This window comes from Pristis pectinata, chromosome 31 (assembly GCF_009764475.1).
Source record: "Pristis pectinata isolate sPriPec2 chromosome 31, sPriPec2.1.pri, whole genome shotgun sequence".
Lineage (NCBI taxonomy): Eukaryota > Metazoa > Chordata > Chondrichthyes > Rhinopristiformes > Pristidae > Pristis > Pristis pectinata.
The window spans coordinates 18,525,762-18,538,653 of record NC_067435.1 but is presented as its reverse complement, the minus strand read 5'-3'; the positions used below and the strand labels follow the sequence as shown (position 1 = coordinate 18,538,653).

At 43.4% G+C, this 12,892-nt stretch overlaps 1 protein-coding gene across 9 annotated transcripts in view; it reads right to left on the bottom strand.

Annotated features, from left to right (window-relative positions):
- The window catches only part of pnpla6 (patatin-like phospholipase domain containing 6), a 164,993-nt gene that overhangs the window by 72,293 nt on the left and 79,808 nt on the right, over positions 1 to 12,892 (bottom strand). For all 9 annotated transcript variants that reach the window (XM_052042014.1, XM_052042011.1, XM_052042017.1 and 6 more), the window contains 3 exons: positions 9,902 to 10,107; positions 4,053 to 4,184; positions 402 to 525 (listed from right to left, as the gene is read on the bottom strand). In XM_052042014.1, coding sequence (XP_051897974.1) covers positions 402 to 525; positions 4,053 to 4,184; positions 9,902 to 10,107 — 462 coding nt within the window. The remainder of the gene's footprint in view (positions 1 to 401; positions 526 to 4,052; positions 4,185 to 9,901; positions 10,108 to 12,892) is intronic.

Genomic DNA, 12,892 nt, shown 5'->3' with positions numbered 1-12,892 from the left:
GCTTCATTCCCGTTTTTGCAACTTCCCAACTCAAAGGCGCTTTCAGCACGTCGTCTGGTTGCAGCACAATGGGAGTGGCACGTTGAGCACAAAAGGTGAAATGGGTCAGGAGGAAGTTAAGAGACGTGTTAGCAACTTCCTCATAGCCATTTGTGCTGTGCACTGGTGCAAGCAGGAGACCAGCTCGACTGTCTTTGTTCAGCTGGGGATGGTGAAAAGCAATGGCATTTAGTGAGATTGTCTGATCTAGGATATCCTGACCTGCAAGAACACAGAGAGGTCACCTGACAGCTGCATTTATTAGTGCTTCCTGATGCAATTACAAACAAGTCCATTAAACCGGAATATAGTGGCAACCCTGTGCAGGTGTGGGGAGGGAGGAAAGGAAGAGAAATTATTACCACTCCAATCAGATCCCCACGTCCATACTCTCCTACGAGCTCCTTTTTGCCGTTAGCCTTTCGGATCACAGATCGCAGGCGCCCATTCAGCACAATGTAGGTGCAGTCCGATCGGTCAGCCTGCCTGCAAAACAAACCAAAAGACTTTGGGAGAATTGGTCTCTGCAGTTCTCTCAATGGTAGGTTCTCATTACAATTCATCTCCTATTTGATGTGGGAAAAAGCATGAACAATGGTAGTTCTCACTTGGTATTGGTATATTATTGTCACTTGTACCGAGGTACAGTGAAAAACTTGTCTTACAAACCGATCGTACAGATCAATTCATTACACAGTGCAGTTACACTGAGTTAGTACAAAGTCTGTTGATGCAGTACAGGTAAAAACAGTAACAGTACAGAGTAAAGTGTCACAGCTACAGAGAAAGTGCAGTGCAATAAGGTGCAAGGTCACAACAAGTGACGTAAGGTCATAGTCCATCTCATTGTACAAGGGAACCGTTCAATAGTCTTATCACAGTGGGGTAGAAGCTGTCCTTAAGTCTGGTGGTACGTGCCCTCAGGCTCCTGTATCTTCTACCCCATGGAAGAGGAGAGAAGAGAGAATGTCCCAGGTGGGTAGGGTCTTTGATTATGCTGGCTGCTACACCAAGACAACGAGAGGTAAAAGGAGGGGAGGCTGGTGTCAGTGATACGCTGGGCTGTGTCCACAACTCTCTGCAGCTTCTTGCGGTCCTGGGTGGAGCAGTTGCCATACCAAGCCGTGATACATCCAGATAGGATGCTTTCTATGGTGCATCAGTAAAAGTTAGTGAGAGCCAAAGGGGACAAACCAAATTTCTCATTCATTGAATGACATTTACACCTGCAGGTGCTTACATGGTGATCTTCAACAACCTATCAAGAACTAGTTGCAACACATTTGGTTAGATTAGTAAATAAGAACATTGCTAGGAACATGATTGCTCTCCTCGCCAGTGTTCTTCTGCGATCTTTGTAAATGAAGTGAACTTTAAATTAACTAACTGACCCCAAGATGATAGACAAATTCAACATGCACATCAGGTATCGATTACGACTGTCAGAGTGCATGTGGTGTCGGCAGCTGATGGCGGAACAAGCTGAAGAGTACTGGAACCAGATCATGAGTGTGGTAATCCAGGGAAGAGAATGTAAAAAGAAGGCTTAGTGCCAGAGAGAAGCAGCAGCTGGGAGTGGACAGTGGAAAATAATGTGGAAGTATACCAGGCGGTATCAATTTCAGTCTTTAAATGCTCTTTAAGCTTTCTTTCAACAGTCCATGGAATATGCAAACCAACTGCTGGTCTTGCACTGCAGTTGTATAAACACTACCAAGATTAGTCGAGCTGTTGATGGTGTGGAGGGTAGTCTTAGGTTGAAGGGTGATATCAATGTGTTAGTGAAATGGTCTGACAAATGGCAGACAGAGTTTAATGGAGATAAATGTGAGTTGATTCATTTTGGGAGTATGAATGAAGCTAGGCTATACACCATGAATGGTAGGACATACTGAGGAGCAGAGGGACTTTGGTGTACCAGTCCAAAGGTCATTGAAGTTGGCAGCACAGGTAGATAATGTAGTTAAGAAACCATATGGGATACTGGCCTTCAATAGTTGCAGTACTGAATACGAGAGCAGCAAGGTTATGTTCCAATTTTATAAAAGCTTGATCAAACTTCAGCTGGAGTGCTGCATACAATTTTGGTCACCACACTATAGGAAGGATATGACAGCACTGGAGAGGGTGCAGAAGAGATTCACCAGAACGTTGCCCAGGATGGAGAGTTTCAGTCCTGAGGAGAGACAGTTGGTTTTCCCTGGAGTAGAGGTGGTTAAGGTTCATAATTATTTAAAATTATGAGTGATAGGGCAGATTGCAGGGACTATTCACCATGTCACAAGTGAATAAAACTAGACGATGTAGATTTAGGGTTGGGGTAAGAAATTTAAAGGAGATCTGAAGGGGGACCTTTTTCACCCAGAGAGTCATCAGTACCTGGAGTGCACTGCCGGAGAGAGTGGTGGAAGCAGAGTTGCTGACAGCATTAAGAAGTGTCTAGACAAGCACTTGAATTGCCTGTCTTTATGCCTTGCACTGTACTGCTGCCACAAAACAACAGATTTCACGACCTATGTCAGTGATAATAAACCTGATTCTGGAATTCACTGTCATAATTCACTGTCCAATGATTCAGAAGTCCCTGAAGTTCAGGCTCATCAAGTGATGTTTACCACGTTCCCTTCCCACTCACTGGGGCTCCAGTTCTTGCGTTTCCTTCCCACTCACTGGGGCACAGTCCTTGTGCTCCATTTAAACATGCTGGCTACACAGTGTTTATTAAAATGTATAACACCTTAAAGGTAAATTTAAAGTATGTTGGAATATTAACAGAAATGACATTGTCCTTTCCATTAATAGTTCCAAGTGTGCCAGATTGGAGTTTCACTGAAGTTATCTTCAGAAGCTGGTGTGAATTGAGAAGGTTCATCTACGGCAGAAAGAGAATGAAAATAATACATATTAAAGCATGAGATTAAAAAAATGTGATTGACTGTAGGAATCCAATTTATTTTCTGATTAATTGTTTCTTGTTGTTGACAGGTTGGATAAACTTGGATTGTTTTCTTTGGAGTATTGGAGGTTGGGGGGCAACCTGTTAGAAGTATATAAAATAGTGTGAGGCATAGATAGGATGAATAGTCTTTTTCTGCGGGGTGGAAATGTTAAATACTAAAGGCATAGTTTTAAGGTGTGATGGAGAAAATTTAAAGGAGATTTATGAGACAAGGTTTGTTTTAGAAGCACAGAGAGTTAGGTGCCTGGAACACAGTGCCAGGGGAAGTGGTAGAAGCAGATACAATAGCAATGTTCAAGAAGCACTTAGGCAGGGAATAGAGTGAGGTAGACAGGCTGATGTGCAGCATAAATTGGCATCATGGTCAGTACAGACACCATTGGCCGAAGAGCCTGTTCCAATGACGTACTGTTCTCTGTTTAATCAGATTGCGAAACCAAAACCAGAAAGCAAACATGACGCCTGTTTGGGGAAAACATCTCCGCACACTGGCACACAAAGCTGTTCTTACAGTAACAAGAGTGGGTGGCAATCGGGCAAACAGCCCAATAGTAGATGAGGCAGAGACCAGTGGTAGCCAGAACTAGGGTATATATGCCACCATTAAATTAACATTGATTTCAGGAGAGACTAGTTTAATTAAATAGCGAACAGATTTTGGAATAAAATCAGAAAATGCTGCAAGTACTAAGTCACGAGGCACATTTGGAGAAAGAAAATCAGTCAACATCTCAGATCACTGATCTTTCATTAGAACTGAAAGTCATTAGCAGATAAACTATGGAACTTGCTATTCAAAATGAGCAACAGTGATAAATTGATTGCATTTAAACGGTCTTTGGATAAGTACATGAAAGAGAAAGGAGTGGAAAAAATAAATGGACAGGGTAGATTCTGTAGGGTGGGAGGAGTCTCGTGCCGAGCTACACATGTGTGCAGACCAGCTGGGCCAATGGCGTGCCCCTGTACTGTAAATTCCATGCAGCTCAATAAACAAGGCAAGTCACAGCACGTTAACAGGAAACTGGAGAGAAGCTGAAGTTTGCCACCTTACCTGTAGAGGGCGCGGCCTGCTTCCACTGCCATCCAGTCAATTGCAAAGTCCATCTGACGGACAAATGGAGACATTCTAACAGCCACATTGTGTGCGGTACTGAGGACAACATTGGGCTGTTCACGCATTATCCTGCAAAAATAAACAATTGGCATAAATTAGACAGTGGACCACTGTCACTACCAATTATCAGAATCATGATTACCGTCTATTTTCTACCCTCAGCCAATGAAGCTTTCTGACTAAATGCCGATGAACTGATTGTAAGACGACAACTGCCCTCTGGGTCAAGGGCTAGGGTGGAGAATTTCAAAGAATGGCATGGTAGCACCACCACTGATGAGCTGCCATAAAAGAGGCAAGAGTTAGACTGGGCAAGGGAGAGCTCAGAGACCCAACTCAGTGATGCCTCCCAGACCAAAATACCCGTTGCATGTACGTTTGTTCAGACCAGTACTCGTATGAGTGACCAATCCACAATCCTTAAAGTGCCCAAAGTCCCACCTTCATATGGAGGAGAACCTTCAATGTGTTTTGTGGCACCATCACAGAGCTAAATGAAAATGATTCAGATCAATTCTCAGGGATGGAAGCTGGGTATCCATGAGATACCACGGGCCAACAGCAGCCACAAAACAAAAATTTCACCTCAAGCTATAGTATTGTTGACTCCCTCAAGTCAAGAAACCAATATCTTATCAAAGAGGCGCACAGGAGAACATGCCAGAAGCAGCATCTAAGAATGGAGTCCCAACATGAACTAGCTACAACACAGGACTCTGTGCCTGCTAACTAGAAAAGGAACATGCTATAATGGAGCAAGCTGATGCCACAGACAACCGCTCCAATCAAATATTGGGAGTACTGCCACATCTAGTCATGAATGACAGTAGGTAATTGAACAACTAATGGAGGCGGCTCTAAGAGCATCCTTCATCTCAAGGATGTGGAGACTAGCATGAAGGCTAGAATACCAAGGCTAAAGAGTTTGTTGGGGTGGATTCATCTCACCTTCCACTCAAGGTGTATTACAATGCTGGTCCTTGAGCAATTCAATTAACTCGACATATCAAGAAATGGCCGAGTACACTAGATGTAGCAAAGGCTATGGATCTGACAACATCCCAACAATTAGCCATGCCTCTAGTCACAGTGTTCCCATTAAGCTGCAAGCTGATAATTTGGAAAATTGTCCAGGCACATAGTGACAAATGTGATCAAAGGAGCTAGTTATCTTAATGGAGAGGTCAAAGATCAGTGGTGATAGATTTAACGTAGAAAGGTTATGGAAGAATGGAGAAAAATGGTTCACCCCAAACATGTTGGGGGTCTGAACTCACTATCTAGATAGCAAGAGTGGCTGAAACCTCCACCACATTGGAAGTATGTGGATGAACGTCTGACATGTTGTGAAAAGTAGAATTAGAGTCAATTGTTCTTTTTGAACCAGCATGGATCCAATAGGACAAGTTACTTCCTCCTCTGCTTTAAATTTCTGGTTCCGCTCACACAAAAAAAAAGCAAGACAATTTGAATTTAGCATCACTGAGCATACTATCAAGCAGCACTTACTCACAGTGATCTGTTTAATGATACAGAGTTTGGGTTTTGCCAGTAAGTCGCAACTTTAAGCCACATTACACTCATTGGTCAGATAACCCCCGAGCTTATCCCCATGGTCACCCTAGTTTTACCCTGTCAGACCAGCCCCTCCCCCACCCATCTCTGCAGCTTAACAAGCTGTTTCTGTTTCCTTCTCAGTTCTGACAAAAGGACTTCAATCTGAAACATTAACAGTTTCTCTTCCCACAGATGTGGCCTGACCTGCTGAGTATTTCCAGCATTTCCTATTTTTATTTTAGATTTCCAGTATCTGCAGTTTTATTGATTTTTACATTACACTCTTGATTGAAACATGGCAAATGAGTTGGATTCCAGTAGGTGTGGAGAGAGTGACTGCACTTGGTACAAAACCAGATCTGAGGCTGCCCTGATGTCAAGGATTTCAGGTAAAACTGCATGGGACATGGAGCAAAACTCTGTCCTGGCTGGTTATACCCACAACACGGGATAGCTGTGGCTTTGGTTATCAGAGCTCAGTAAGCTCACCTCATGATATTGCTGCTGGACATTTTCTGGTGGTACTTTATGCTTAATCATCTTCATTTAATTGTCTCGTCAACAACCATTATAAAAGATTAGTAATAAGGATTTCACCAACAACTACACGAATTTCAGTTCCATCTTCCATTCTTCACATAATGAAACAGACTACAAACTGCAAGACCTGTACAGCCTTCAGCTTTGGGCTGAGACACGGCAAGTAACATTTGCACTGCTCAAGCATCATCTCCAACCAACCCTACCTCACCTCGCACATCAGCTGTGTTAGCAACTCCCACCTCCAACTCACTGTGTATCAATACTGACCAGAAACTTATCTGGATCGGCAATACAAATGTGGCTGCAGAGCAAGTCAGAAGTCTGAATATTCCACAGCGAGCGACTCGCCGAAACTGGTCACTATCCAGGTCAGGAGCATGATGGAATGCTTTCCCCTTAGTGGAGTGAAGCTCCAATGACAATCAAACAGTTTGACAACATCCAGGTCAAAGCAGTCCATTTGACTGAAAGTGTATACGTTTAAAACATCATTACTGAGTTCAGTCCTTTGAGTTCTCCCCGCACACACTGCAGTAACTCAACAAAGACCTTAAAGATCCACAACCTTTATCACATGGAAGAACAAGGGCATCAGGTCAGGGGCATGAAAACATCATTCTATTTTCTTCGCAAGTCACAAATCATCCTGCCTTGGAAGTTTATTGCTGCCATAACACTGCCACTGGATCAAAATCCTGGAATTCCCTCCTGACAGCACTTCAGGAGCTCCTTCACCACATGGAGCAGTGCAGCTGAAGTCAGTGACTCAAGACCAATCAGAGGTTTTGTCAGTGGCACCTCCAACCCACAGAAGAATAAATAAAAAGAAAATTAGTTATCACACCTAACGAGAACCCAAATTACATGGTGCAGGTGCATTTCAACAGCTGCACAATGACAGTTCCACCAAATAAATTAAATTTTAAATTTAAATTTTATTTACAGCGTGGTAACAGGCCCTTCTGGCCCAACAAGTCTGCACCGCCCATTTTAAACCCAAATTAACCTACCCATACGTCTTTGCAATGTGGGAGGAAACCGGAGCACCCGGAGGAAACCCCACGCAGACACGGGAGAACGTACAAACTCCTTACAGACAGCGACGGGAATTGAACCCCGATCGCTGGCACTGTAATAGCGTCGCACTAACTGCTACACTACCGTACCGCCCCTCATGGACCATGAAATGGCAAGGCTTGAATGATGAGAATTTGGTTAAAGTTGTTAAGCTGGAAATACATCTCAAATCTATTCAGAAAAGAAATTTAATCCAAGTCCAAATGTTGCCAAATACTTCGTCAAAGAGTGGGTTTTATGGAAATTCTTATTCAGGATCAAGGGAGTTGGCAAGGAGGCACAGGAACAGCCCACAACATTGTGCCAAACTATTAAACTAGGTATTAAATGCTTAACTAATCCCTTCTGTCCACATTCATCCTTTCTCTGCACATTCATGTGCCTAAGAGCCTCTTATATGCCTCCATCATATCTGCCTCCACCAACACCCCTGGCAGCGCATCCACCACGCGCTATGTAAAAAAGCTTGCCATGCACATCTCCTTCAACCCCCCCCCCCCCCTTTAAATGCATGCCCTGTAGTATTAGGCATTTCAACCCAGGGAAAAAGATACCGGCTGTCTACTCTACCCATTTTGCTCAATCTCATAATATCCTCAGCCTCTGCCACACCAGAGAAAATAACCCAAGTTTAACCAACCTCTCCTTATAGCACATGTTCTGTAATCCAGGCAGCATCCTGGTAAACCTCTTCTGCACCCTCTCCAAAGCCTCCACATTCTTCCCATAAAAGGGAGACCAGAATTGAATGCAATACTCCAGATGCAGCCTAACCAGAGTTTTATAAACCTGCTACATAATTTCCCGATGCTTGAACTCCACACCTCGACTGAGAAAGGCAAGCATACCATACGCCTTCTCTACCACCGTCAACCTGTGCAGCCACTTTCAGCGAGCTATGGACTTAGACCCCGAGATCCCTCTGTACATCAACACCGTTAAGGGTCCTGCCATTAACCGTGTATTGTCCCTTTACTTTTGATCTCCCAAAGAGCAGCACCTCACATTTGGCCGGATTAAACTCCATCTGCTATTTCTCCGCCCATATCTGCAACTGATCTATATACCACTGTATTCTTTGGCAATCTTTTACACTATCCACAATACCACCAATCTTTGACCTTTCGGGTTGGGCCCCTTCAAGCAGCATCTATGGAGGGAAATCTTGAAGGGTCTTGACCCAAAACGTTAACGTCCACTTCCCTCCGCAGATGCTGCCTGTCCTGTTGAGTTCCTCCAGCGTTTTGTGTGTTGCTCCATATTTCAACATCTGCAGTCTCCTGTGTCTCCAGTTGGCAAAGACAGACAGGAATGCTCACAAAACCAGAATCAGTGTCAGAGTAATGGAGATTTTGAGCAGGGCAAGATTTTGGGGTGGGAGAATTAAAGGCAGTAAAAGGAATGAATGAAATTGAACAAAGATGAAAACGTTAAAGCTGTTTGACTGTGAAAGCTGTCAGGTACCACAGCTTAACGAGAAGAGGAGCAAAAACAAAATGCTGCAAACACCCTGCAGGCGAAGCAACATACGTAGAGATGGAAACAGAGTTACGGCTTTAGTCCAATGATCACCAGAAGTAGGCAATGGTTAGAAAACAAGCACGGTTAACACCGCAAAGAGACAGAGGTGGAGAGAACAAAAGGAAATGCCAGTGATGGGATGGAAGCCAAGAGAGATTGTGAAGCAAATGGTAGTGGTGTCTGAGGGAGGATGGTGAAGGTTTGCCATTGCAGTTGATCTGTCTGGAAGAGACGAAAGAGAACAGAGGAGAGAGGAAAAAAAAAAGAATGCTGGAATTGAAATACAAAGCACTGTAGCTGCTAGAAATCTGAAATAAAAGACAATGTTGGGAATACTCAACAGGTCAGATAGCACGCGTGTTCTAACGATCAGCTGTTGAACTAAAGTAGTATCTCTATTCCTCCCCACCCACCCACGTAGCCTAACTGCTGGGTACTTCCAACATTTTCTGCTTTTATACTAAGCAAAATAGCACAGATTTCTATCCAGTAGCTTGCTGGTTACGTATCTGAAGAAATGAGCATACAACGATTGCAGGCATCTCCAATCAAATTCTAAATTGTGAAACAAAACGGAACCTTTTCCCATCATCAGTATTCCCATGATAATCAGAGACTGGGGAATGGGGGGGGGGGGGGTGGGGGGAGGATGGTGAAGAGTTAGGCACTTGGTCTGGCTCCATTAGTCACTATGCCTTCTGTTCACACTGCATCCTCTCTGCTAATAACTACACAACTGTCTGCTGTGTGCTGGTGGGGTCAGAGAGTGTTGCAGGGCGAGGTATGCGGCTTCGGCCAGTGGCCTGCCCCTTCCCCCAACCCTTTGTACAAGCAGTCCTCTCAGGAAGCTTTGGACCTTCATTTAAACTATTTGACTTTGACACATCAGGACACCACAGAGTGAGGAAGACATGCCATCAACAACATGACGCAACACTTCATTTTGCAGTCAGCATAGTCACATCACGCAGAGTCCCTACAACGCATGGAATTAACAGTACATCAATAGAAGGAACATTTACAGAAAACTGGAGGAAGGAAATGGACAAACAACATGTGTACATAATGAATAAGATGAAAATACTCACTCGTAGAAGTCGGATTTGGAGATCTTGAGGAAGATGCAGTCGCGGTTTGCTTTGATGGTGAAGATCAGCGGTTCCCCTGTCAGGACAGCCAGCTGGCCCACCATTTCACCAGGGTAGGTCACAAATAGGCACACGTCGTCCTCCTTATCGATCATTCGCTGGTAAATGTGCAAGCAGCCAGACAACACAAAATGTAAACTGACATCCTGAGGTGGAGAGAGAGAGATCACAGCACATATGTCACAAAACTGACAGCGAGGACAGAGACTAGATCACATTGTATATGACTCATTAAGCAAGATGAAGTTTACAATCCATCTACCTGCATTGCACATTCACTGTAACTGTAACTCTATATTCTGTATTGTTTTTCCTTTTTACTACCTTGATGTACTCAAGTATTGGTTGATGTGTCTGTATGGCATGCAAACAAAAGCTCTTCACTGTACCTCGGTATAGGTGACAATAATAAACCAATACCAATTGTCCAGAAATATTAAATTATTTCACTTTTTGAAAAACAGATTAAGTTCATGAGGTTCAAGAACAACCCTCTCTAAAACTGATAGGTGGAATGGTCATGGTAATCATCTAATCAAGGTTATGGGATCAAATCTTACTCCAGAGACCGGAGTCCACAATCCAAAGTGGCACTCAACTGCACTGACATACCCTCTTTTAAACCATAGCCACACTTCTCCCTTCAAATGAATGTAAAAGTTTCAGAGACCCTATAATGAAGAAGAACAGGCTGTTCACTCAGTGCCCTTTTAGCCCAATGGACAAAAACACAAGAAAACAGGAGTAGGCCACTTGGCCCCTCAAGACACAATTCCTTGATCTTTGAAATATTTATCCATCTCCACCTTAGCTATATCTAATGATCTGGCCTCCACTACCCTCAGAAGCAGAAAATTCCAGAGGTTCACTAACCTCTGAGAAAAGTTTCTATGCATCTCAGTTTTAAATGATGTCCCCTTGTTCGTGACTCTCCCGCTAGTGGAAACATGTCAACACCGACCCCATCAACCCCTTATGTTTGAATCTAAACTCCAAGGAATGCAGGCCGAAACTGTCTAGCCTCTCTTGATAGGACAACCCTCTCATCCCAGGAATTAGCTAGGTAAATCTCCTTTGGACTTCCTCCAATAGTTCTATATTCTTTTTGATAAGGGGACCAAAAATGGGTGCTGTGTTGTGGTTTCACCAACACCCTGTACAACTGCAACAAAACCTCCCTATTCTTAAATACCAACCCCTTTGCAATAAAGGCCAATCTCAATTTGTCTTCTTAACTACTTGTTGGACCTGCCTGCTAGCTTTTAGCGAATCATGGACTAAAACACTTAGATCCCTCTGTACTTCACTCATTTACAGTCTCTCTCCATTTTGATGATAAGCTGCCTTTTGAATACTCTTACTGAAGTGCATGATCTCACACTTCCCCACATTAAACTCAATTTGCCAGATTTTCACCCAATTACTCAATGTATTGATATCCCATTGCAGAATCACAATGCCCTCATCACAACATGCTCTTCCACCCATTTTTGTATCTTGGCAATCTTGGAAACCCTACATTTTGTTCCCTCCTCCAGATCCTTAATGTAAATTAAGGGCCAAGAATTGATCCCTGGGGTACTCAACTAGTTGCATCCCACCAGCCTGAAGGACCCATTTATTCCAATTTTGTCTTCTATGTGACAGCCAGTTCTCAGTCCATGCTGACACACTTCCTCCAAAACTTGGGGCTCTTAATTTATGCATCAGCTCTTCATGTGGCACCTTGTCAAATGCCTTTTGGAAATCTAAATACACTACATAAACATGTTTCCCTCTTTCAACTGTCCCTGTCATATCCTCAAAGAATTTGAGGAAATTTGTCAAACATGCTTTACCTTTCATTAAACCATGTTGACTCTGTATGGTTATATTCAGCTTTCCTAAGTGATTTTTATATCCACTCTGATTATTGACTCTAGCATCTTGCCAATAATAGATGCTAAACTAACTGGTCTATAGTTTCCCACCTTCTGTCTTCCTGCCTTTTTGAAGAAAGAAATCACATGAGCTGTTTTCCAATTATCTGGTACCATCCCTGAATTTAGTGAGATACGAAAAAAAGTGGGTCCATCTCTGCAACCACTTCCTTTAAAACCCTTGGGTGCAAGCCATCGGGTCCCGGTGATTTATCTGCCTTTAGACCTGTGAGTTTCTCTAATATATTCCTTGTGATTGGGACTTTTACAAGTTCCTCCCTGTAATTTCAAATTAAAAAGTTGTGGACACAGCCCAGCACATCACGGACACCAGCTTCCCCTCCTTGGACTCTGTCCTTGCCTCTCTGTCTTGGTGAAGCAGCCAGCATAATCAAAGACCCCACCCACCCGGGTCATTCTCTCTTCTCTCCTCTTCCATTGGGTAGAAGATACAGGAGTCTGAGGGCATGTACCACCAGACTTAAGGGCAGCTTCTACCCCACTGTGATAAGACTATTGAACGGTTACCTTATACAATGAGACGGACCTCACGATCTACCTTGTTGTGACCTTGCACCTTATTGCACTGCACTTTATCTGTAGCTGTGACACTTTACTCTGTACTGTTCTACCTCAATGCACTCTGTACTAACTCAATGTAACTGCACTGTGTAATGAATTGACCTGTACGATCTGTATGCAAGACAAGTTCTTCACTGTGCCTCGGTACAAGTGACAATAATAAACCAATACCATCTGTTATCTTAGGGATATTTGCAGTATCCTCATGGTGGAGATTGATGCAAAAAACTGATTTAACATATCTACCATTTCTTTGTCTCCTGTGATTAATTCAGCAGCCAATGCAATTTTAATCCCACAAAGCAGATCATCTAGTCATACGTCTTCCTGCTAGCAGTGGCAACCCGCTGTATATAACCTTGCTGCCCATGGTCCTTAGATTACAATAGTACCTACTCTTCAAAAGTGCATCATTGGTAATAAGGATCTG